The sequence below is a fragment of the Aythya ferina genome (assembly GCF_964211825.1).
Source record: "Aythya ferina genome assembly, chromosome: 18".
Taxonomy (NCBI): domain Eukaryota; kingdom Metazoa; phylum Chordata; class Aves; order Anseriformes; family Anatidae; genus Aythya; species Aythya ferina.
This window is the reverse complement of record NC_140317.1, coordinates 4984434-5009750: the sequence shown is the minus strand read 5'-3', so window position 1 is coordinate 5009750 and position 25317 is coordinate 4984434. Positions and strand designations below refer to the sequence as shown.

Sequence of the window (25317 nt, the reverse complement as noted above, 5' to 3'; positions counted from 1 at the left end):
AAGCAGGCACTGAAAATGTGACTGGACAGACAAAATAGGGCTGCCCAGGGATTTGCAGGGAGATGGAATGACTGACAGCCTTGGCTTGTCCCAGGATCTGACATTTGTCCTAAAAATCGGAGCTGTCTTTAACAAAATGGAGGAGTTACTGCCTCTGGATGCTTCTGAGATGTGGTTTACATGAGGACAGAGTGGCTGGAAGGGAGAATCAGACGAACCCGTTGGTCTCTGAACTTTGTTTTGGCTTTTCGTTAACTCGTCTCCTCAGCCTGGAAAACTGTTGTCTGTTCCTCTTTTATGATCTGTGTTCTGTTTCTTTTTCCACTGTGATATGGATGAGTTGCTTGGGGTGTTACCCTGTGTATTAATAATAGAAAACCTGTTGAAGCTGGATGGAGAAAATAGAAAGCCCAGCTTTTCTCTGTAGATTATGCTGAAGTTTTCACACCCACGCACTGAAATCTACTTAAGTCAACAGAGAAGTTTGACTTTTGGCATAAGCGAGATTTCTGTTTCGGGCAGCGCTGCATGAAAATTGTAGGCTTGGTGCTGCCAATTCTTCCTCCTGTGTGGACTGGGTTTCTTTGTCTTGCAGTAACAGTTCCTGTCTCATATCTGCTGTCCTTGTGGCAGGATAGAGCTATGTGAAGAGGGGGAATACTAGGATATATGAATCCCAGTCACCCCTGAAATAGGGGAAGTGACTTTCTGAAAACTTATTTCTAGGGGGAGATTTTCTTTCAGCTGTTTTCAGGCTGCCCATGGACACACGGGTGTTGGGCCTTAGTCCTTCTCTCCCTTCTCTTGTGTAGGCCCTGCCGGTTTCAGCAACCCTACAATCTCACTGTTAAATTAGCAATGCTGGGACTGGGGTGATGAGACAGTTCCCTAAAATGTCCTGAGGAAATTGCACGCTTTCCTGCAGACCTCTGTCTTCTAAAACCTTCTGTCAGCACAGTGGAGGTGGAAGGATTTCTGTTTGGCTATTTGTCTACATAGTTATTGGTATTTTGGTATATAAATATTGGTATATTTTTGGTTATAATACCTCATTCAGGCAACTGGAAGGTCCAGCAGCCCGTTGTGCTGCCCTGAAACCTGCAGGGGATTTCAGTCCCAAGCTTTCTGCTCTCCCCTGTAGCTGTTCTCACAAATAACGTACACATCAGAGGGCAAAACTAGGGGAAGAAACCTGATGTTAATGCAACTGAGAATATGATTTCGTCAGGAATTTCTGAGGGATACAGGAATAAAAAGAAAACCTGGCGTCGTTGGCTCTTGGCCCTGCTCTTTCACTGTGAGGAAATGCCTGCTGTGAAGCACCCACCGCTGAAATGTTGCGCCTGGGATGCAGCACAGTCGGGTGCTGAGATCCTGTGGACTGGGGTGTTGGTGAGCAGTGCCCTGCTCTGAGACACGCTGCCCGTCCAGATGGGTTCCTGTGGGGCAGCAGGAGCATCACCTCCTTTCTGCTACCACTCGTTCTCTTTGCCAGCTCGCCCTTTAGCCCTTTGTGGCACATGGTTTCTTAACAAAGGGTGAGCTGTCATCCTAGTTTGCTCATGGATATTCTGTACCCAGGGACGATCGGCATTGTGTGTGACAGTTGGATAATATTTATACTGAAAAGACTACGGAGGTGGTGTTGATGCCTCTTTTCACCTTTCCACAACAAGAGACAGGGCAGATCCCTGTGGTAATTTTATCACAAAATGGTGGGCTTTACCTTGCCCTTTGCAGCCATATCCACCCCCTGACCACCCTAACTGAGGACAAACGACCATCTCCGTATCTGTGAGGGAATGGAGTTAGGATCTGGGAGCCTGAGACTGATCCATCATGTTGTCCTAAGGGGACAGAGCAAGTGATGATGGCAGCAGTCAGGCTCTGTCCCCTCCACCTGGGGGGTCAGCATGTGGTGGGACAGCAGAGGTGTGATCCAAGGCCAACTGGTTCAAACCTCCCTTCCCTCTCTAAACAATTGAACAGATGGTAGGTTGCTCTGCGTTTGTTGCCTCTGTCGTGTCCTTGAGTCTGTTTTGCGCTTTGTAAGAATCAGAAAATAGCCGTGAGTGGCCCTCCAGGCCTTTGGGTGGTTAATTTAGAGAAAGGTGTGGCTAGGAGACTGGCAGTGCGCTCCTCAGGTCACTTAGCTGACAATATTGACAAGCCTGGCATGTAAAATCATGTTTCAATGCACTTAGGAAGGGATGGGGTAAGAAGGGCACGTTATTTGCCAGTTCTGCTCTCCGTGCATCAGTTCCACCTGCCAGAAAGGGTGGTGAAACAGAACTTCATCATCTGGACTCTGACTCAAGCCAGCTTTATACAGTTGGTGGCTGAGAGCTTGCAGGTATGAGTGTGACTCGGTTTGCCCTTCAGGAAAACCCCGGTGATGTTGGTGACTGCTGAGCCTGTCTTGGTTTTGGCATTCCAGGTGCAGTTTGCCAAGCAGGCAGGTGGAATGGGTGTCTGTGGCTGAGCGTGCCTAACCCTGAGTCCCTGACGCAAGATTGGGCAGCCGTAAGATACCGTTTTTGTTGATTTTTGTATTCACTGAATAGTGTTTAACAGGGAACAATAAACAACTGAAGGGGATGACCTTGTAGAAAACTATTGCAATTAATAAGATCCCTAGGCAATAAATTGTTTTGAAGGATAACAAACCAAAGGCTAATCATATGACGTGACAGGAAGTATTTTTATTTCCTGAACAGATTAGATAGCAAACCGTATGAAAAATCCACAAATAAAATGCTATTATCTTTTATATGACTATTTATCTTTAAACAGAAAGAGCAATTAAGCCAAAAGACAATGTAGTGTACATTTTTCTGATTCTGAAATCAAATTGTATTTATCAAAGTTCCATCCAGGACACATTGTAGTTATTCTAATGTATCTGTGGGACACTTGTCATCATCCAAATGATTTTCGTAGGCAGTCTTGCTGAACAACAAGTGAAATATTTTGGCAGTGGCAAAACAAAAAGCCCACTTTAGACTTGAGAGCTGCTGGAGCATTGTGGCTTCAGCCATCAGGGTTCTCAGCATGTTGTGGTGGAGCCACCAGTGTCTAGATGAAGCTAAAACCAAAAAGAAATCCTCATAGCTCTGGCGAAAGCAGGGCTGTTGGCATCATCCTGATTAAATTCTCTTGTGTTTAACTGCCTTTTACTGCTCCTTTACTGTCTCCTTTCTGCTTATTTCAGGGAACTTCTGTCTGAAAACATGTGGTGCTGGAGCACGGCTGGTCATATGCCTGCAGTAAAGTCTGTGTTTCTGTACCAATGGGAGGAAACGCAGTGAGGTAATACCCAAATGCATTAGGACAAATTACATAAATGTTATAAACCCAACTCTTGTTATATGCTATTGGATTCTCAGGCTGCTTTACCATACTGCTCCACAGAACAGCACAAGCTGATAAACAACCGGAACAGTTATATTCTAAAGTCCTTATTTTTATAGAATCATTTGGGTTGGAAAAGACATCTGAGATCAAGGACAGCCACTGGGACAATGGATTCTCAGTGTCTGCTCTTGATTGTTTTGTGCATTGTCTTATCGAATATTTTATTTTAAGTAAATTTGGCTGCTGTTTTCTTATGGTTATAAGATCAAAGGGTAAACATAAACTCTGACATTAACCAAGCTGAAAGGTTCAGTGGAACAAGATTGGTATCATAAAAAACTTGATAGAGTTTTTTTTACAGTTTACACACTGGAGCATGATGCAGTGTTATGGATTGATTAGGGAGAGGGAGGGAAAATGCTAGCATTGAACAATAAACAAACTGCAGCTCGTATCTCCTTGGACCCACGGGTGTGGTTCAGATATCAACATGATGCCTAGGGACTGCATGAGATGTCTCTTCCAGCCTTCGTGGCTGGGGTTGTGTGGTGTGAGTAACTTGCTCTACACAAATGGGCACGCAGTGTCTGAGAGCAAAATGCATGCTACAGGGAGGAGAGAGCTCTGAGTGTAGGCTAGTGGCACAAGGGCTAAAGGCCACCAGCGTTTGGCATCATCCTGTTAACAAGACAGCTTAGACTGTTTCTGTTAGAGTCTCGATCATTCTCATTTGATAACTAAGAATGGGGAAACAAGGTTCAAGGTGCAAGCCACAGAACTAGGGATAAACAGACCCAGTGTGTGTCCTGCTTGATTTCTCTGTGCCATGGTTTTTGCTGGGGGAGCACCCGTCTTCAGGAAATGTAGTTTATTGGAAGAGATGTATAATAACACAGCATTCTTAGAAACGGACTGGATGATGCTCCTGGCCCAGGCTGAGACTCTGCAAACCTCCCTTAAGATCTAATGCCTGCAAGGCAAACCCCAGCTGAAAAGATCCTAAGTAACTTCCAGGGAACTGGGAGAGAACGGTATGCCATTCCTGAGCACGAGGATCTCACATTTCCCCTAAAGCAGCAGCGTGCTGCTCTCCTGTCCAGCAACTTCTTTGCCTGTGATTTTCTCAGTATATTTATAGCTGATGTGCAGCTGGGGTGGCAAAGAGTCACCTTCTCTCCCTGGCTGGTGAAAGCCTTTGCCAAGTTAATAGGAGTAACGTGGAGAAAAGTAGCACGGGACCTCTAGGTTTCTAAATAAAACAGGGGGAGAACTGTTGAATAGAAGACAATATATGGAAGAGAGAAGGGAAGAAAAGCATGAAACCCATCTAACTTTTCACGGGACCCCATGGCTTTGCTACTCCTGCAGCTAACAGCGTGAAGGCACTTTTCTGATGCGTTTGTCAGGGACACAGAGGAAGGCACTGTGAGGCCACAAATTTCCAGCTGTAAGGCAGGGACATGATGATTTCCACCACTCAGGAAGCAGGCTTACATTCTTGTAGCACTTAGCATTCTTTGGAGTGAAAAGTTGTCCTGCCAGAGGTCCAGAATGACGGTTTGTGATGTTGAGTCAGTGGGAAGAGTATGGGAAAAGCCTTCCCAAGAATTATTTCACTTCTGGTTTCAAAAGTAGTAGACCTGCACAGCTGTGATTCTGTAATTCAAAGGGACTTTGACAGTCTTGAGAGGTGGGCCTGTGCGAACTTCACGAGGTTCAAGAAGACCAAGTGGAAAGTCTGGCATCTGGGCTGGGGCAATCCCAAGCACAAACAGGGTGGGCAGAGAATGGATTGAGAGCAGCCCTGAGGAGAAGGACCTGGGGGTGTTGGTTGATGAGAAGCTCGACATGAGCTGGCAATGTGTGCCTGCAGCCCAGAAAGCCAACCATGTCCTGGGCTGCACCAGAAGGAGCATGGCAGCAGGTCAAGGGAGGGGATTATCCCCCTCTGCTCTCATAGGATCCCACCTGGAGCCCTGCATTCAGCTCTGGGGCCCCCAGCACAAGAAGGACACAGAAGTATTAGAACGAGTCCAAGGGAGGGCCATGAAAGTGATGAAGGGGCTGGAGCACCTCTCCTGTGGAGACAGGGAGTTGGGGGTGTTCAGCCTGGAGAAGAGAAGGCTCCAGGGAGTCCTTAGAGCAGCCTGCCAGTACCTGCAGGGGGCTGCAGGAAAGCTGGGGAGGGACTTTTTGTCAGGGAGTGCAGTGACAGGACAAGTGGGAATGGCTTTAAACTAAAAGAGGATAGGTTTAGATTAGGTATAAGGAAGAAATTATTTACTCAGAGGGTGGTGAGGCACGGACACAGGCTGCCCAGAGGAGCTGTGGCTGCCCCATCCCTGGAGGTGTTTAAGGCCAGGCTGGTTGGGGCTTGGAGCAACCTGGGCTGGTGGGAGGGGTCCTGCCCATGGCAGGGGATTGGAATTAGATGATTTTTAAGGTCCCATCCAACCCAACCCATTCTATGAATTCACAACTGTGCGGATCCTGATTTGTGCAGCCAGGTGTGAAATGCTGCGAGGTGTGCCTGCATGTCTTATCAGGGGTGTGGAGAGGGATGTAGGTTTTGTGGTCCTTCTGTTTCCCTCTCCAGAGCAACAGAGAATCCCAGAATGCTCCTGTTCCTGGCAGCTGTGAGAGGCAGGAATTGAAAAGGCTGTTCTTCTGGTAAGGGGGCCAGCTAAACATAAGTTTAATAAACTAGCTGCTCACCTGTCTACAATACTGTCCTGCTGATATGGGAACAGCTTTCTCAGAGATTCCCCAGAGGGAACAGAATATTTTTTATCTTTCCATCAAATAGGTTGTGAAGGAAAAACAAAAAAAACAAACCTACAAATCAACTGTGACGTGGTGTCAGTTGTGTCCCTGTCAGCTCTCCGTCATGCTAGGCTTCCTGTCGGGGTGGGAAAGACAAAAGGATGTTGACTTGATGGAGGCGTTTGGATGGTAAGTGCACAGGGCAGAGGCAAGTCAACAAGATTTGATACACAGCCCTCAAAAGCTTGCACTCAGATTGTTGGCATAGCTCAGACTCTAGCTGGCAGCCACAACACACACAGCTTAAAATCTAACTGAGATAGTTTGTTTAAAAAACACAACAAAACAGGCAAATCTGCTTTTTATCTGTCCAGGGTGTAAGTAAGGATGTATTTAAGTGGATCTGGAATTAAATGGCGTGCTATAGATGGAAAAGCGCTAAGAGAACCATCTTCGCTTGATGGTCCCGGATATTTTCCTAGAAAAAATACTTGTTTTCAGTGCTAAAGAACAGAAGAACTTCTGGTGTGGGCACCAGTGTTGGTAGCTGGACACACTGGACATGGAGCAGTTGTGCCAGAGCTAGGAGTCTCAGCACTACAAGAGTAGCAGCATCTCTGGGGATCGGCAGTAGGGCTGCAGAGAAGCGCTCACAACCTCTCCTTTGCTGAAGGAAGCTGGTATCTGGCCTGTGGCGTTTAGAGATGTTGCCAGCTGCTGTGTCAGGTGCAGTCTTGTTAATTATCTCCCTGGATGTGGAGGTCAGAGAGCAGTTTTTATGGGCTGTGAGCCGAGTGTTTCTCAGGAATCACACTGCTTACAGAGAGCGAATGGAGCAGCTCTGCTCTTGGCCTCTGCTTTCGATACGGTCATCCCTAATCTTGGATGAGAGTTCGTGCACAGCCCCATCTACTAAGCTGACCTTGTGTTTAAGCCTGGCTGAGCTATGATGGGCTGACTCCAGTCATTGGGGTGGAAAGATGATGAAATAATGTTCCATGGAAGTCCAAGGCGGTAGTCTCTGACGGCGTGTTTTTTCACAAGGTGAGAAGCTGTATGTTTGGCGTAGCAAGCCTGGGTTCGGCCACTCTGCCTGCCAGAGATTCAGATATTCCCCCAAGCACAGTCTTTGTCAGACACAGAGTATTACAGACATGTTCGCCGATTGCCAGCGCAGTGCCTTAAAAGCAAAGAAAGCTCTTTTTTCTGGTTATAGGAATCTTGCTCTCCCCTGTGGCTCTTGGTTTCGCAGTGATGTTACATGGAAGGACTGGAAGAAAAACGTTGGCTGCCTCCAGAATTTCCCTTTGGGATCCTGCTAACAATAAAAGCCTTATAGTCACACACAAGCAGCTTCTTCCAAGCGATATGCCTGGAGTGAAAAAGGGAGGCTAAAATGAAGCCACTGCTATACATGGTGCGTATCCGTGCTTCAGGACTGCTGTCTGCCACTGGAAGGGATCTTCTGAGCACTGAGTCACTGCTTGCCTGCTGCACACGCAGATCTGTAGCCCATCTCTCCAGAATTGCCTGGAGCTCCTGAGGGCTACCCAGGTGTAGGACAATACCATGACTGATTCCCTTCTCAATGCCTCTAATTATGCAGTGGGTCTCCTTTGATTGTAGGATCACTTTGGGAAGGATGAAATGTTTCGCTGTAGATGGAAGCAGGGTTATAGCCTGGACTAACAACCTCCCCCATGTTTCTTCAGCACCTTTCTTGCTGTTTAACTTTTCTCTCCTAGGCCCTCTGAGAACTGATGTTTTGCACTTTGCACCAGAGACATTAATTTATCTGCAATTATGAGCAGTAGAGAAATGCACCTGCTTCTGAGTCCTTGTACAGGGAATCCTTGCAGCTTTTTTTTTTGCTGTGATGTGCGGATTGGTGCGAGGTAGGTGTGAAATCTGATTGGCTTCCTTGTAACTGAAAGCTCTCTGTGTATTCAGTAACAGTGTGAATGTTAGCTTTAAAGAATTGTGATGTCAGCAAGAAAATCTCAATCTGAGCTTGATTATTGATAAGAGCTGTACAAACCAACTTCTGTAGTAAGAGGCCATATAACCTTTTTCATTTTAACTGTTAGGGTTAATTTTTAACTGCTTCCCATGGTTAAAAATATCCATTTGCTGTAGTATGTAAAACTATATCTGTGTTATTCATCTGTGCTCATCTTTCCCTCTGCTAGTGGGGAGATGTTTTTAGGACTGCTAGAAGTCGATCTCTAGGCAAACTGGTGATTTTCACGAAAAAGAGAGGTTGAGACATGAGGATTGTCAGGTGCTCCATGTCAATGAGGAGCAACACATCCTAGATCTGAATGTCCCGACTGCTCTACTCCAAGTGGGGTGTGAACCCCAAGGTTGCAGCATGGATTCATTACCCTTGGAGAGTTTCACATGCACCTGGCATCCGTGAAGCTTTGTTTGACCTGACAGTATGATGATCAAAGCCTGGTTGTAATGTTTAGTTCCCAAATGACCAGGGTCCTAGTAAGGACAGTAGCATAGAAGGCAGTTGTCTGTCCATGACAACAGTTCACACATGAGAAACATGAAATGTTTCGTGGAATAAAAATTCAGATATATTGAATGCTTCCTTGAGACCAGCTGAATTTCAGGTAGCTGTGCTGTGGGGGTCACCAAGGTGATCCAATTCTGAATTCTCCAACTAGCCACAGACCCAAATTCATCTGTGTCCTGTTTCAGTGCTGTCATTTTCTGCCAGTCAGTGATCACTGTGAAGTGCTGGGTTGAGAGCTGAAAAGCCAAAAGTAAAAGCCCAGTCCTAGCCATGGTACTGGAGGAAAGTTGACTGAGAGCCCCAAAAGCAGAGCAGCTGGAGAGCACACGGTGCTGCTACCTGTACGAGCAGCTCAGAGCTCAGGTGGCTTGTTCCTGAGACAGCTTGGGAATCTGAGCTCCAGGCAAGGCCGTGCAACAAGTCTGTCAGCTGTAGCGGGGTTAGTTTGGGATGCAGTTGATTCTTTCCAAGGAAGTGAAATGCCGGATTGCAGTTTTTCCAGTTGCCTCAAAGGCAGGTCAGCTTTGTTAGAGAGGGAGGGGACTGTCTGGCTGCGCCCAGCCCTGCAATGCGCTAGCTGAGCACTAAGCTGCCTTAAACACAAATTCCTCCTCTGTAGTGGATTTGCAAGGAGTCCAACTCCGACTTGTAGCGAAGCAGTGACAAGGTAAAAACGGATATGTATGTAGCCATCAGCTTTTTGAGGCAGGGATTGGCTTTGGATCGGAGCTACGAGCAGTTACAGCAAGAAGAAAAGAGGAGAGATCTGTTTATGGCTACGCTGAAAAATCTTCCTGTGCCCATGGGCAGGTGGTAGCCTGAAAGTTAGTTTCTTTGTCTGCAAAGTGTGGTGCTCTCCTAATTCACACAAATGTTCCCACTTTTCTCCCCAGATTTGAGGCGAAAGGTTTCCTTCTCACACCAGACTAACCTCACTGAGGAAAATAGAGGAAACCTTCCTTGGCTGCAGGAAAAGGTGTTTCGTTCCCTGCTCCGTGTTGCAGTGAGCTTAGGGTGATAGTCGGGAGCAATGCAAGGTGGCTGGCTGGTCTGAGAAGTTGGATCTGTGTGCAAAGTGTCCGGGAACGTCGTCAGGGAGGGTGTGCATGTTCTCATAGGGAAACCCAGAGAGAAGACCAGCCCACTCCTTCCACATACCTGTGGAAAGCACTGCCTAGCAAGCACCTCTGGGTAGCAGCAGCAGAGCCTCTCGTCTCTCCCAGGCATCTCACCATGGTTCTTTTCATCAGAAAGCTTCTGATAGCTCCCAGAGCCTTCGTTGGGCTTCTTGGCTTAATGCTACTTTTCCTCACCGTTACTAATTTTAGCTCCTTGTTTGGCTTGGAGAAAAGCGTTTTCAGGTAAGAGCCCAGCTTCCTTGCAATACACGCTGCCTGGATATCCTCTCTTTCATTCCTCTCTCCTTTTACCCTGGAAGTTGCACTTCCGATCGGAGTTAGGTGCCCGCTTTGCTTTAGCACACCACGTTGTATACAGTCAGAGCACGCTGCTAGAAGCTCGCAGGCTGAAACTTTCTGCTGTTGGATCACCAGCTTCTAGTGTTTCCTCGCATAGCTGTTCAAGAAAGCAGCTTTTGTTTTACTGACTCTGTTTTCATAGTTTGGCACTGCATCGTATTTGCTTTTACCTGGTGGCTCCTGTGAGGACCTCATTCAATACTAGTCCAGATTGCATTACTGGGATTGATTTCTTGGGTTACCTTTATGCTTAAAGTGAGCTCTGCATTTAATTCTGCATCTAATACAAATATGCAGTGTATTGGGACACTCGTGTCATGCAGACACGATAAATACAAATAGTTTTTTTTTATATAAATGATTAAGTAAATCCTACAAGAATGGGTGTGGAGGGAATTACAGTGTAGACCACGGTAGTGTCCCTGGTACTGTTGTCCAGAAGCTCGTTCTTGTGTTAAATCAGCAGATAACTGAGCTTTTCCTACTACAAACACAGTTCTCACATTGGTGCCCTGTGCTGTGTAGGAAGCACTGCTCCCCCGCCTCCCCACTACCCCTGGGTGCTCCCAGCTCCCCAGTGAGCTCATCTTTGGGGGGGGGTTACTTTTTCTGGAAACATCCATATTTTTGAAATTTTAGATAAAACACAAGGCACGAGTGGTATGTGGCTATCTGTTCAATTTCTGTACTTTTATATGCAACATAAAACACAGCAAGCATCATTTTAATGGTTTACTTGTTCCTGGGCTCTGTAAATTGCAAAGGAAAATGACAGTAAATATCGTTGTGCTTCTACAGCTGTTTGCCAGCTGGATTCTAGAACCTGAAATTTGGTGGGCTGGGCTGACCAGTTGTCTGGATTGGGAGAGCAAGGTCCTGTGTAGGCACAAGCCACAGGTGTTTGACTGCAGGAAGCAAGGTTTTGGATATGAAGGTCCTTCACTTTTGCATTTTGCTCTCTGTTTGGCTCAGTATTTGAATTTGAAGTGTAATAAAGCTAGAACGGAATCTCTTCCCTGTGAGATAACACGTGTGTGGGGTGAATGGTTTGTCAGCTGTCCCATTTCATTGTCCTCTGCCTTTTAATTTAAAAAATTTAAACATCTTAAAATTACAACAGAAAATCATCCAGGGATTTAAGAATTGCCAGTAATAGCTTACTGAACTTCTCTTTACGTAGAGTATAATTAAAAACTTCCCTTTTATTAGGTAGCATACAGTAGCACATTTAAACATGAAGCACTGTGATAAAAAACAACTGCTGTGTACTGGGCTGAAACTGGCTAAAAGAGAGGAGGTAGAGGAAGAGCTGATAAGCCATTTACCAGCATGTCTGTCCAATAGAAATGATGTTGGAAATGTCCAAATATCTGATAAAAACTGATTTTTAAAAGTCTCCACAGGCTGATAATTTCCTGGCCACTTGAATGAATGGCATACTGCTCTGAAGCTTCAGCAGCAAGCTGCTCCCTCCAGCCTGCTATCTGTGGAGTTGTTTTTTTTTTTTTTTTCCCCATTTATCACCTTGGAAGCAGCCCACAGCATCATATAACAACTGCGTCATGCAAATAAGTGCGTCACGCAAAGGGCAAACGTAGTGTGAAATCAGCCCGCCGAAACTCCGCTGCTTTATCCTGAGAAGCTTTGCCGTACGTCCGAGCTCAACCACAGCATTTTTTCAGCTTCCTTTTTCCTGTTCCACCCTTCAACCAGGTGTAGATAAGAAGGAATGTTTGGGACAAAATCCCACTGCTTTTTGCCTGGGTGGTTTTTCTGGGTTTTGGCTCGATCTTGTCGCAGGTGGCTCTTCTGCTGTTGGCAGCCGTATCAATGGGGTTGCAGCAGGCTGGTGGCCGCTCACTAGTGGGGTCCTCTCGGGCTCTGTTTTGGGTTTGGTCCTCTCCAATGTTCTTATAAATGATCTGGATGCAGGACTGGGATGCATACTAAGTAAGTTTGCAGGTGATGCTAAATTAGGACCTGTTGACTCCCTCAAGGGTGGAGAGGCTTTGAAGAGAGAGCTTAACAAAATAAGAGGGCTGGGCAATCACCAACTACAAGATTATAAAGAAAATAGTAACAATAGGACTATTTTATGGCCGTAATTTCCAATCTTGTAAGTGCAAGCCGTGTAAAAGAAGTGACATATGGTAAAGGAATGAATTTCACTTTTTATCAGACTTCCCTTTCTGAGTCCCCTCAGATCTTCATACTCTGCTGCTGCAGCTCCTGGCTCTGCTGGCGAAGAAGGCAGAGCACCAGGTGGCTGTCTCCACGATGCGTCCCATGTCCTGAGCTCAGCATCTGAGAAACACAATCCTACAGTGCCCTGCGGACATTGCTGGGGTGTCCTGCCCACTGCTATTCTCTGCTGGTCTGCAGTTGCTGCCAATGTGGAGGATAATTCATGAGCTAAGTGCCAGAGAGGAGTATGTAGTCTCCCAGATGAGCTTGCTTTGTGTGGAAATGAACAGTGTTCAGGACAGAATGGGACGGGAATTTGAATAATGCTTTGGTGTGGCAAATATGTAAATGAAATTGAATTCAGGCAGCGTCCTGCAGAGAAGGATGTGTTGTGTTGCTTCCCTGCAGAAACTCGGTGGCAGATTTGCTCTGAAGTGCAAAGTGAAGAGCAAAAGAAATGTGCTGGAAGCTGCTAAGTGTGTGTGATGTGTCTGCTTTTCCTTCATTCAGGCCGTTCAGTATTTTCCAGCGTGCCCCAGCTGTGCAACGAGTGGACACCCAAGAGCAACAAGGTTCAGACTATTCTGCTAATGGGAACGCAAGTGGAATTTCAGAGGTGGATTTGGAGAGAAACACTACGAGGCTTGAACAAGGTACAGCTGAGAGGACACCAAGCTGGGAAGAAGAGGAGCAGAAGAACACAACGAGACCACTTCCCGGGGCGGAGGAAGCCAAGGAGAAGGTGACTGTGAAACAACCCCCTGAGGTGGAGGGAATCAGGAGCACTACAGTGGAAACAGCCACGAGGGTGGAGGGGAACAAGGAGAAAACAGCAGCAAGACTGGCTCCAGGGGCAGAGGAAGCCATGCAGAAGGTGACTCTGAAACAGCCCCCTGAAGTGGAGGTAATCAAGAGTACCACAGTGGAAATAGCCTCAAAGGTGGAGGGAAACAAGGAGAAAACAGCAGCGAGACTGGCTCCAGGGGCAGAGGAAGCCATGCAGAAGGTGACCCTGAAAGAGCCTCCTGAGGTGGAGGGAATCAAGAATACAACGGTGGAAACAGCCACGAGGGTGGAGGGAAACAAGGAGAAAACAGTGGTGAGACAAACCCCAGGGGGAAAGGAAGGGGTAAATGACAAGACAACGCCAAAATCACTTCCCAGGGGAGAGGGAGTCAAAGAGAAGACAACAGAGAAACCATCCTCTGGGGTGAAGGTAGCTCATGGAGACAACACAACCAAAGACAAAACAACACCAAAAGACCCTTCGCTGTCAGTGAAAACCGTGCAACCCGTGACTCAGACTGCTGCAGTGACAGAAGAGAAGAGACTGAGGGCTGCTGACTTCAAGTCTGAGCCACAGTGGGATTTCGAGGATGAGTACCTGCTGGACAGCTCGGCTCCACCAGCGGTAAGCGTGATGGCCGTGCGTGTTTGTCCCTGTTGACCTCCTTATCTGGGAAATATCTCTCCTCCTAGGTGTGCCACAAGGTGATCCTGCTCTTAGGTGCCTTGCTCTATTGCACAGGCACACAGTGCCTTCATCTCTGTTGTATGCAGCCCAGCTGAAAACCAAACAGACACACAAAAACAAAACAAAAAAACACACACAAAAACCCCACAGGGTCATGGGGAGGGAACGGGAGCAGGAACACATCTGAGCATCTGCTTACCCAAGTACGTATTTATCAAAGCAAGTCAAAAAAATTTTGGCAGCAGGGAGGAACCTGACGTGCTCGTGCTGTGCTGTAAAGGAGGATGGTGAGGAGGGTCTCGCAGGAACGGAGGCTTCCTTAGTTGCTTGTGCTGAAGTCAAAATAAGGTCAGAGCAAAAGCATTAGATGATGCGTGATAAGCAGTTGTGTGCCTGCTCTGGAGGCAGTAGGGTGGAGACTGTTTCTGTTTTTCATGTTTTTTATTTGTACTGGTGAAAATTAAACTATGTGTGGGTGTGCCCCATTGGAGTACCGATGGTTAAAAAATAACTTTTTTTTTTTTTACTTGTTTATTTTAAGGAAGATGGGAGTCTTTACCAGGTGCTGGGGATTCACCTTTTCCACCCTGTATGTAGAGCAGGCAGATTCTTTACCCATCTTTACCAATCTTCTCCCATTGCCATACGCCATGGTGCTGGCACTAAGGGTGAATGCAGATGTTGCTTCAGGGGTCTGTCAGGGCTGCAGGCACCGTGTTGTTCTGCTCACACCCCTCCCAGTGGAGCAGGGGCTGCTCCTGAAAAAGTTAATCCTGTTCCCCAACCTCAGGGTGCCCAGGATGCCCTGGGAGACATACGGAGAGCAGAGGTAGCTGAGCTGGGCTGATAAAAGGTCCTGGGCCAAGCATTACTGCTTTGGAGTTTGCTTTTTGAGCTCTCTCTCCCTTGTGGCATCTTTCTGTGGTGCCATTTGCCCCTTTTGGCAGTGAGTGCCATTCTTTTGCTGACAGGGTGTGCACTGAACTGCTTGAGAGGAGAGGCTGGCCCTTCTGTTACCCAAAGATCTGTGATTCTTTTACCCAAAGATCTGTGATTCTGCTAAATGCGAGGCTTGGCTGTTAAACCCTTGAGCTCGCATTCTGGCCCAGCCTTGCTGAGACACAGCAGAAGGGCCTGGCAGACGATCAAGTCTGTAGAGCAGAGCAGGATGTGCATCTTTGTTCCTGGTCTCTCCTGGGCTTGAGTCACCCAAAATACAAATGGGAGTGGGTGAAATAGGAGGCTGAGTGTGTACACACCATCAGGTAATCCCTGACCCCTCCTGCCCAGCGTTACTGCGCTGCATGCATCGAGGTTAGGTCACCAGGATCCTGCTGCTGGCTCCCAGATGCTCCCGTCCTCCCCAGTGAGCCGCAGAGCACGTGCACCCATCGCAGAAGCTCAGAGCAGGAGCTGGCAGAGGAACGTGAGCCGACAGCTTACAGCGGGAAGCTGAGAGCGTGTTCTGCTGTCAGCAGGGCTGCAGGCCATCTGGGCGTGCAGAACGGCTGATGGAGTGTGAAAAACCCTTCCAGGGTGGTGAAAAGAGGAGGAAATACACGCGGGAGGGTCTTTAGTGAGCGTTTGGATCTAGACAGCACGCACAGGGTCTTGCTCCCAAAGCTGATCTCTAATTGTGGGAGAGGGGGAGTGACTGGAAGCACAACAACCTGCTTTGTGTCCTTCCCTCTGCTGTCAGCTCTTCCTCCAGCCTAGCTGTGGAGGCACAAGGAGGAGCAGGCCTTGGACAGTATCAAGTACAGCATGAGCCAGCAGGGAACATCCTCGTCTCTGGACGTGAAACATGCTGCAAATGAAACGATGCCAACGTCAAACCCTCCGCGGTGTTCTTCTCATTGTGCTGCTGTGACAGGCACGATGTCACCGTCACCTGCAGCACGGAGCCCAGCTCAGCTGTGGAGCGCACCACAGGGCTTTGGCCATGTCTGGTCATTGCTGGGGGTTTGGGGTGGACACACAGCTCCACTCGGTCTTCTTTCATCTTTTGGTACTAAGTATTTGGTGAAGGTGTCTGTGAAAAAGCCCAAACTGACTCCGTGGAAAATCCACAGCAGTGGACTCGAGCTCTCCATCTGCACACGCAGGCTAACACTTGCCAGCTGCACCGAGCCTGCTCTTGTTAAGAGAATAAACTGACTTGGATTCCCTTATCGGCTACGTGCCACCCTGTGATTGCTTTATGACACTGAGCAAGTTGTTTGCATGCTTTTCCTTATCTGTCGAGGGAGTGATAATGGTGATCTGATCCCCCAGCTTTGTCAGTGAGTGGATTCGTGTGTTGCCTGGGGCAAGGGCCTTGTGAGGTGCCTTATCTGGTGGATTCAGGTTAGACCCATCACAGGTGGGTTTTTGCATCAGGCAGAGGGGTCCAAAGCTGTTAAAAACGTGAGCATTTTAGGCCTGTTGTTCTTATGGGGAAAGTCCCGGAGACCTGCAGTAATTCTGTCTTATCTGGCGGTGATTTTCCATCAGCTAATTGTTAATCTAATGCTGAAATTGTTCATCATGTTCACAGTGATGGGGGCACTGGGAGGGATGGATCCTGAACCCCTGGAGCTTCTCTGGTTCTTTCCAGTACTCTCACACAGAGACACTTGCACTGGCACTCAGGTTTATCAGCTCGCTGCTAATCAGCCCTCATTATTTCTTCTTTTTCAAGACCTGCTCCGAATCAGTGAAGGCCAAGGCTGCCAAGTCGGACTGGCTGCGAGATCTTTTCCTGCCCAACATCATGCTCTTCACCGATAAGAGGTACTTCAACGACAGGGAGTGGGACCGCCTGGAGCACTTCGCACCTCCCTACGGCTTCATGGAGCTCAATTACTCACGTGAGTCCCTGGGGGCACGTCAGGATGGGATCCCCAAACCTCCCACAGGAACTGGGCGCCAAATAGCTGCTGGCTGGCAGGATCTCCCTGTCAAAGGCATCAGGCTGGGCAGATCTTATGGGGGAAACTGTGGTGGTTTCCCTGGGTCCATCCCCGAGGCTCTTGATGCTAATTCTTCCCCATGTTTGCTTCGCAGTGGTGAAAGAGGTCATGACATTGCTGCCCCCACAGCCCCACCAGCAGCTGCTCCTGGCCAACAGCAGCAGAAACGAGTCAGCGTGCATTAGCTGTGCTGTTGTGGGGAACGGGGGAATACTGAATAATTCCGGGATGGGCCAGGAGATCGACTCCCATGACTACGTGTTCCGGTAAGGCAGTCTGATCGCTGCTCCCTTACAAGATGCACAGCCTGTTCTGGCTAGCAGCTAATTGCGCTGACTCTGAAGCGCCAGAATGGTTGGTGGCAGGAAAAGATGAAAAATCAAAAAGTTTTTTTCTCTTTTCCTGTTACAAACATGGTGCTAAGGTTTTTGCAAGGTCACCTGCTAACTCTGCTCCTCTGTTTATTTCCTTGGCTAGGGTGAGTGGGGCTGTAATCAAAGGTTACGAAAAAGATGTGGGAACGAAAACCTCCTTTTACGGATTCACAGCCTTCTCCCTCGTGTCCTCTCTCCAGATCTTGGAACACAAAGGGTTCAGCAAGATTCCACGGGGAAAAGTAAGTCCGGTCCATGCTGTTTGCTTGCACAGCTTTGACAGGATGCTGTTAGCCTTCAGTTCTGATCTTTCTATGTGTGATGAGCAATGGGGCTGAGCTAATCCTTTAGCATTACCCTTGGCGAGGGAACCTGCATTGGTTTGAGAGTCAATCTTCACAGTGGCAAGTTGCTTTAGTCCTACCCCAGCCCTTTAGAACAGATGAGAATTGGTCTCTTGGATCTACGAAGATCAAGTCCCACTGCCTCACCACTTCAGGGCTAACAAACGGTAATGTTATTAATGGCATTGTCCAAATACTTACTAAACATTGCCAGCCACCTCTCTAGGGAGCATGTTCCAACGTTTGAACTCCCTCATGAACCTTTGGCATGTCGGAGTAGCTATACATCAGATGTCCTCTCCATTCTGCTTTGGTGGGATAATTAAAATATCAGAGGTGTGTGCCTGAAAAACTTGGTGAACCTAGGTGCCCGCTTGCTTTTTGGTGCTACAGGGTGTCTCTCTCCTGTGCTGTTCATTAATGCTCACTTTTTGTCTTAGCATATCAGATACATTCACTTCCTGGAGGGAGCTAGAGACTATGAGTGGCTGAAGGCTCTTCTGCTGAACAAGGACATCAGGAAAGGATTCCTGAACCACTACGGGTAATCAAACTGGCCCCACCTCTACACCCTTCAGCATGGAACTCTCTGCCCTACCATCTTCCTCTCCACGGTGCTCAGTCCTGCTGAGGTGCAGGCCAGGGTCAAGCTGTGTTAAATCCTCCCTCCTCTTCCAGATTTATCTGGAGAAATGTATTTCCTCCCCAGCTATGAGCACTGCTGTAACCAATACATCTCCTTCTTAGAAATAGCTGGGTTTAGAGATGTGTGGCTTGAGCTCAGAGAAAGCTGTGGATGAATGCATGCTGTTGCTTGATTCAGTGTCTGTGCGTGGTCCTGCTCGTGGATGGAGGCCTGATTTCACAATGTCTTGTCTATGAGCATGCATGTTTTAGACATTTGTTTCCTGTTGTTGCTTTTCCTCCTGCATCTCTTCCCCTGCAACACAGGCTGTGGAGGCTTTCCCATCTAAGAAATGTTGCAGAATAACTTAAGAGTGTTTGTGATTCTTCTCTCATCACCAAGTGCATCAGGGCTGATGCTTTTCAGCTGTGATGAAATACAGAAGCTTGTCCTGAATCTCCATATTCCCGTCCGTAGGCAAAGGCCCCGGGATAGATTCGATGAGGATTTCACGTTGGACAAATACCTGGTAGTTCACCCAGACTTCCTCAGATACATGAAAAACAGGTGAGCTGGGGACCATGTGCTTTGTGGCCAGCACCAGCGCTCTCTGGGTTCTCTCTTCCCAGCCTACTCTTGTAACTGCAGCTCAGCCACACCAGCAGGCTGGGGGGGAGCTTCAGCAGTGTGCCAAGCGCTCGGTGGTATTGCAGGGGAAGGTGGTTGTGGGCAGATCCACAAACATCTCATCTGTGAGCTGGAGAAACAGGAGCTGTCAGACAGTTTGGCTGTCTGCATCCAAAAGAGGTCCCAGGCAGGTGTCGATGTTAGGTGTGGGCAGAGCATTGCTCAAGTGCCAGAGTGGTTGATGCAGTTCAGGACCAACCTTTCACGTTCCCCATTGCTCAGCACCCTGGAGGAAGGCTCTGTAACAGTCCTCCTCTCCTGAGACCCTGCCTTAACCCAAGGGGTTGGCTGTGCCCTCAGGCACAATAACGGGCTCTTCTTCAGTATCCCATTCACCTGGCCTGGCTGCGCTTCTTTGTGTCCCCAGTCCTTTCCACTGTCGCTGTAAGATCTGCCAGCTGTGGGCCTCATGGCCAGGAGGTGTAGGCAGACGAGTTCCCGTTGTGCCCTGCTTTGATTGTGTTTGCCCTTCGGTCTCCTTGAGCGCTGCGTTACGCCTCCTCAATAGATAGCACACGCAGTGCCAGATGGCTCACACTCCCCTGCTTGTCCTGCTGTCTCCCCTCTGACTTGGGTCCTTTCCAAGGCTAAGAGGGCTCAAATGCTTTTTTTTTTTTTTTTCCTGGCTCCTACCTTCCTAACAACTGCTGGCACAAAACACGGCAGCTCGCAGTGGGTTTTGTGACCCTCCTTCTGCAGAGCAGGGCTCGGTGCAGGTTTGCAGGTTTCGGTGGAGGGGATGGGAGCATTCTGGGCTGGCCTTGTGCTTTACAGCACTACCCACACGTGAGCACAGTCGTGGCTTATCTGAAATGCTCAGCATGGCCACAGGCTGCTGCAAGGAGGGAAAATGCCACATGAGCCAAGGAGGACAAGCCATTCCCAGCTTGAACCAGCACAAGCAGCAGCCGCTCCACGCTTTCTTCTCTTCTGCTGCAGGTTTTTAAAATCTAAAAGTCTGCAAAAACATTACTGGCGGCTGTACAGACCCACAACGGGAGCATTCCTGCTGCTGACTGCCCTCCACCTCTGTGACCAGGTAAGGGCATGGTGATTCTTGCACACAGCCCAGTCTGGAAGCAAGGACAGGATAACAGGGCAGAGCACGGCTGGCCCCAACCCTGACTGTCATGTGCCTGGAGGTTATATGGCTTCTGGTCAGCTGGGAGGGAACAGATCAGGGACAAGAGAAACAACCCTGGTATGGTTCACAGGGCCTGAGGGCTGTCATGCTTCCCAGGGAGTCATTTAGAGGAGATCAGGCTCCCTGGAGCCTCTTTTCACAGTCTAGCCCATCTTGGATGCCGATGCAGGGCCACTGGGAGGCAGCCCTGACTTGCAGCCCTGTCCTGTGCTCCTACCTGTTTGGGAGCTGTGTAGGATTTCATTTCGCTCCCTCTGCCTTCGGTATCTCTCCCTGCTGAGCCCTCTGCCTTTCCCAGGTGAGTGCCTATGGCTACATCACAGAAGGTCACGAGAAGTACTCGGACCACTACTACGACAAGGAGTGGAAACGTCTGATCTTCTACATTAACCATGACTTCAACCTGGAGAAGCAGGTGTGGAAAAAGCTGCACGATGAGAATATCATTAGGCTCTACCAGAGATCCTGATTGCGTGGCAAGGGACATTGCCTGGGAAATCTCAACACCACCTCAAGAAGACCTCCAGATGAGTAAGAGGGCCACCAGGGCCAGGGTTAGCTCTGGACTTCCAGGCACAGTTTCATCTCCACAAAGATATTTCCCTCCTTCGGAACCTTTATTCTCTCACAATGCTTCAAAAAATGTGCAAATTCTACAGACCAGGAGAACAGCAGCAAAAAAATGCCACCAAAAAAGGCCCAACTGACTGGGCTGCCACTGCTGTGGGTGGCTGCAGGTGCTCTGGTGTTGGGAGAGAGGAATCCAGGGTGAATCCAAGCAGCATCCAGGCTTTCCCTCTGCGGGGAGACGGTCCTCAGGCCGGGGCCAGTTTTGTTCTGGTTGGGTTCTCACAGCTGGTGGTGCCCCTCTTGGAGCCGGGTGCCTTGTCTAAGGAGGCTCCCTCTGCAGTGGATGGAGGTGGACACACAGAGCTTGTCTCAGGAGGCTGACTTTTGTCCTGGAGGTGCTGCTGTCACTCCACTCACTGTAGAGATGAAGGCTAGACTGGACACTTGGCTACCAGATGGTTTATTTGAGAGAGGATAAGACTTCTGCCCCCGAGTGTGGCTTCGCTGTGACACCTGGGGTCCAGTCGCTGCCCTGGGCCCCACTCACAAGGGAAGGCAAACAATCCCCGTAGCGCAGCAGGCTGCCAGAAGTCGTGCCTCTTGCTGTGGGGCTCCCCCAGCTGCAGATCCTGTTTAACGGTCCCGGTGTGCCAAGCCGGTGCCTGGCTTTGGCACGCGTGGCTCCCAGCTCTGCCAGGAGCACCGTGCCTGCCTCCTGCCCGCGCAGGTAGGAGCTCTGCAGCTCCGGGGCTGGATGCTCTGCTGTTGCTGCTGGCTGCAGCGCCCGCATCGTGCTGGGAGAGGCATCGTGGCAGCCAGCAAGGCTTCCGAGCGCTGGCCTTCAGAATGTGGTTTTGTAAGCAAAATAAACGGCACCACTTTGGCCAACCCTGTGGTGTGTGATTATTTAGTGGGCATCCGAAGCAGCTGTTTAAAGGCTGAGATAGCGGGTAATGAAGCCGGGAAAGGGAGGGAGAGGAAGAGGCAGGGCTGACTGTTAATTAAAACAACTCCGTCTGTGGGTGCTGTGCTACTTGTCTGGACACAGCTGAGCACTCTCCGGTTGCCCACCCCGCTGTTGCAGGAGGGGGGATGAGAGCTGGCCAAATGCCTCCCTGAGAACGTGGATAAGCTCCCGGAGAGCTCATCCTTGTCCCAGCAGCTGCTCTCTGGGTATATCAGATGCTGGAGATGAGAGCATGGGAGCTGGATATTTCCCCCGTGACACCCCACAGGAAAAAAAACACTTGCAGGGTGCAGACAGGCCCAGCACCTCTCCCTGCACCCACCAGGCTCAGGGCTGGGGCCGGCCCTACACCCACCGCCCGATCCCAGCCGACCCGCGCTGCCTGCGAGAGGTTTTCCTTTCACCCAGCATTTCTCACGGGTGCTGCAGCATCTCTGGGGCTCCGAGGGAGGCATTTCAGCATGGGTTGGCAGCGGGGTTTGTCCCGACTGATTTCCTTTGTCTCTTTATTGCTTGTGCTGTGGAGGGATCAAGCGGTTTCTCATGAGTAAGCGGGTTTGCAAAGGCCAGCCCCCTACCCCCACCAATAACCTAAATAATAAATCCAGCTTCTCTGGGTGAGGGTGTAGCCTGTGGTGTCGTGCAGTTACCCAAAATTCAACGAGCCGCTGTCGGGAATAACTTCCAGCCCTGTGTGAGCTCCAGACCCACGCGGAGCCATCATGGGATTTGGGGCAGACCCCAAATCCTTCCCAAGCAGCAGACGGCCTCCCCTAGAGGGACACCCCGATGGGGACTGGCCGCCTTCCAGGGCCAACCGAGGCAGCCTCCCGCTGCAGCCAGGAGCTCGGGGCTCAGCGGGACATCCCTGTCCCCTGCAGCCGGGCCACCCATGGCTCTGGGTGGGCAGCGAGGTGGCTTTGTTCCTTGCCCATGCACCGGGGCCCTGCCGAATTGCTGCGGGTTGCTTAGTGACCGCCTCCGAGCGGCTATTCTTCCCGTCTGAATAGGGCTTTTCTCCTCCCAAGAAGTTGGAAGAAGTTTCTGTTAAACTCCCCCCTGCCCCCCTCTTCTTCTTTTGTTTCCCTCTCTTCTGGGAAACGGGACAGGGCTGAGCAAGGGGACCGTGGTGGGCAAGGAGGGGACAGGCTGGCAGCCCCCAGCCCATGCTTTTTCCCCCCTGTGCCCGGCTCCTCCGTGGCTGAGATGTCCCAGAACCAAGGGAAGGAAATTTCCTGGCGTGTTTTCCCCATCAGCAGACCCCGTTCCCTCCAGGCTCTGCTCCTGGGATGGAGCCAGCTCCGCAGAGGGTTTGGAGCCCTGTGGTTTCGTGCATCCCCTGGGGGGAAAGCGGCGATGCCGAGCTGTGCCAGCGCATCCCCAGCCTCCCTAGCCCAGCTAAACGGAGCCGCAGGGATGCCCGAGGACAGTGCCGTGGTGCAGGGCCACCCAGCTGTCCCCACCTATGTCCCTGCGGCATTGTCCCGGTGCCACCAGGTGGCAGCTCCTGTTCAGGGACCCGCCAGCACCCTGCTGTGTCCGAGGTGTCCAGGTCTGGTGGCCAAGCACCCTGTGGCTGCCCGCGCTGTGCCAGGCTGCCATCCCTGGGCGTCCCAAGCTTTGTAATGCCCACCTGCCCATGGGGTTATGGCCTGGGACCTCCTTCAGGTACCTGGGGACATGTGCAGAAGCGATTTGGTGGCTTCGAGTGCCACCCAGCTGCCAAGGATGTGCCAAGGTGCAGCCTCAGCTTGTGCAACGTGGCATGGTGCTGGAGGCAGCGCAAGCGGAGGGACCGGCAGCAGGATGAGGTCTGGTGTCCTCAGCACCCAGTGCTCCTCCTGGGGCACGAACACAGCACCCAGTGCTCCTCCTGGGGCACGGACAGCACCCAGTGCTCCTCCTGGGGCACGAACACAGCACCCAGTGCCCCTCCTGGGGTATGAACACAGCACCCAGTGCTCCTCCTGGGGTGCGGACACAGCACCCAGTGCCAGCCGGTGGCAGCACCCGCTCCCCTCTGCCAGCCAGGAACTCCACGGTCTGCAGGATTTAAAGCGGGATGTTGAGCCTCTCATCTGGGTAAGAAATACAAAGCTGGGCATCAGCACACCCAGAAGTTTCTGTCGCATTTGTCCTGCTTTTTCTGGAACTTACCACGAGGTGGAAGTACCGCCGTGCCCCACTCCTCCCTGGGCTCCCCAGGAGTTAACACAGCCTCTGGATGCTCCCAGCGGGGCTGCGAGAGACAAATCCTCTCTCTCGCAGTGCCACATTCCTGGCGGGGCCTCGAATCATTTGTTTGGTTTCCTCGCTGCCCTTTTCACGGCGTGACGCCTCGCCTGTCCCCAGCAGAAGCAGGAGCTGTGGCTGACTGCATGCTTGCAGGCATGTCGCTGCCGGGCTGGAGGAGGCAGACTGGGGTTCCTGGGCTGTGCCAACCACCCCACGTCCCTCTCCCCCAGCACTGCTGCGTGTGCCATGTGTGACATCCACATTGTCACTCCCGTCCCTCTGTTCCCAGGCAAGAAACCCCGAGCAGCGAGGTGAGCTGGACACTGCCGGACACCAGCACCCAGCTTCCCCGCATGGAGCGGGCGCTCCCGGGCAGCACAAAAACCCCTGTGCTGGTGACTCGCCGCGTGGTTTTTGTATTTATTTGTGTTATCCAAGAAGAGAGAGGATTTGGGGGCAGGCCCTGCCTGCGCAGCGGCGAGGCCTGCACCCCGCTCACCCTGCGTTCCCTCCTGCCGCAGGGATGTGGCAGCAGGGAAATGCAGTCAGACGAGAAAAACTATTGATAACAGGGGAGGGTGACCAAGATAAAGGAGCAGCCCGTGGCTTTGTTCTGCACACAAGTACCAGATGACCTCCGGGCTGTTCCTTTCCAGCGAGCCCTGACCTCCGGGTGGGTGTTGGAGCAGGGCCCCGCGGGCAAACAGCTCCTGGGGACGCAGCGGGCCCCAGTTCCAAGGGTTTCCTCTGCCAGGCACTGTGGGGTTTCCCCAGCCTGTTTGGGCCCTCAGGAAGCAAATCCCAGGTGCTGGGGCCTGGGAACATGCCAGGCTCCCTCCATCCCTCCTAAAGCTGTGTTTGCAGGTGGGGACCATGCAGGCAGCCAAGGGGCCAGCAGCATCGCGCACTCAGAGGCCGCGTCCCCTGTCCCCAGCTGTGTCCTTGCAGGACAGAGCCTGGCCAGCCCCCTGGGCCATGTGGCAAACACAATCCCCTGTTGGAGCAACCCCTGGGGCTGTTTGGCCTGCAGAGAACCGGGCAGGATCACTCCAGGCCTGCCCTGCCCAGCCCGGAGCTGGCGAGAGAGCGGTTGGGGTTGTGCCACCACAATTTCTCAGAGGTGTTTTCCAGCTCCGAGCCCCTCCAGGCCATAACCCAAAGCCTCAGCGGTTGCCTCATGCCCTGCAGAGACCTTCGGACTGTGTGCTGGGCTTATCTCCGTCCCAGTCAATGGTCCGGGGCTGACCGGCAGCACCGCCATGCACAGGAGGCTCCGCGATAAGAGCGGGGCCGAGCCCGGCAGCTGCTGGCACAAGCCACCGCGAGCCACGGGGCTGTCCAGCTTGCCACCCTCTCTGTGGCTCGTCCCCGTGATGTTCCTGCTTTTGTAGGGAGCAGGGGGGGACTAAAGGGTGTGTTTGCCCAGTGGGCTGGATCCTGCTGGTTTTGCTGCAAAGACGGCTCGGTTTCCCCTCAAGCTGCATCCCACTCTGTCCATACTATCCATTTGGGGCTGTGCCCTGGGGAAGGATTCTCCCATTCCTTGGGCAGCCTTTTGGGGTGAAAGGCAGAAAGGCAGAGCCCATCGCTCGGAGCTGCAGGCACCACAGGGTGGTGCTGAGCACAGCCCTGAGCATCCCTAT

At 50.7% G+C, this 25317-nt stretch overlaps 1 protein-coding gene across 2 annotated transcripts; it reads left to right on the top strand.

Annotated features, from left to right (window-relative positions):
* Nucleotides 1-1456: 1456 nt before the first annotated feature.
* Nucleotides 1457-21360, top strand: ST6GALNAC1 (ST6 N-acetylgalactosaminide alpha-2,6-sialyltransferase 1). Of its 2 annotated transcripts, XM_084492175.1 has the most exons (11): nt 1457-2353; nt 2438-2523; nt 3212-3309; nt 12814-13714; nt 16458-16626; nt 16823-16994; nt 17206-17344; nt 17887-17990; nt 18549-18638; nt 19698-19797; nt 20201-21360. In XM_084492175.1, the coding sequence occupies exons 3-11, from the start codon at nt 3290-3292 to the stop codon at nt 20369-20371; spliced, it is 1866 nt and encodes a 621-aa protein (XP_084348301.1). In that variant the 5' UTR covers nt 1457-2353; nt 2438-2523; nt 3212-3289; the 3' UTR covers nt 20372-21360. The 2 variants fall into 2 exon arrangements, with proteins under 2 accessions (XP_084348301.1, XP_084348300.1); XM_084492174.1 differs by lacking the exons at nt 1457-2353; nt 2438-2523; nt 3212-3309 and adding an exon at nt 9787-10002.
* Nucleotides 21361-25317: the final 3957 nt, after the last annotated feature.

Excerpts from the sequence above, each read along its gene's own strand:
- ST6GALNAC1 (XM_084492174.1), top strand. The coding sequence starts at position 9,875 with ATGGTTCTTTTCATCAGAAAGCTTCTGATAGCTCCCAGAGCCTTCGTT. Across the intron at positions 16,995-17,205 it reads TCCCATGACTACGTGTTCCG|GGTGAGTGGGGCTGTAATCA; the intron begins GTAAGGCAGTCT and ends TTCCTTGGCTAG. Across the intron at positions 17,991-18,548 it reads GGATTCCTGAACCACTACGG|GCAAAGGCCCCGGGATAGAT; the intron begins GTAATCAAACTG and ends TCCCGTCCGTAG.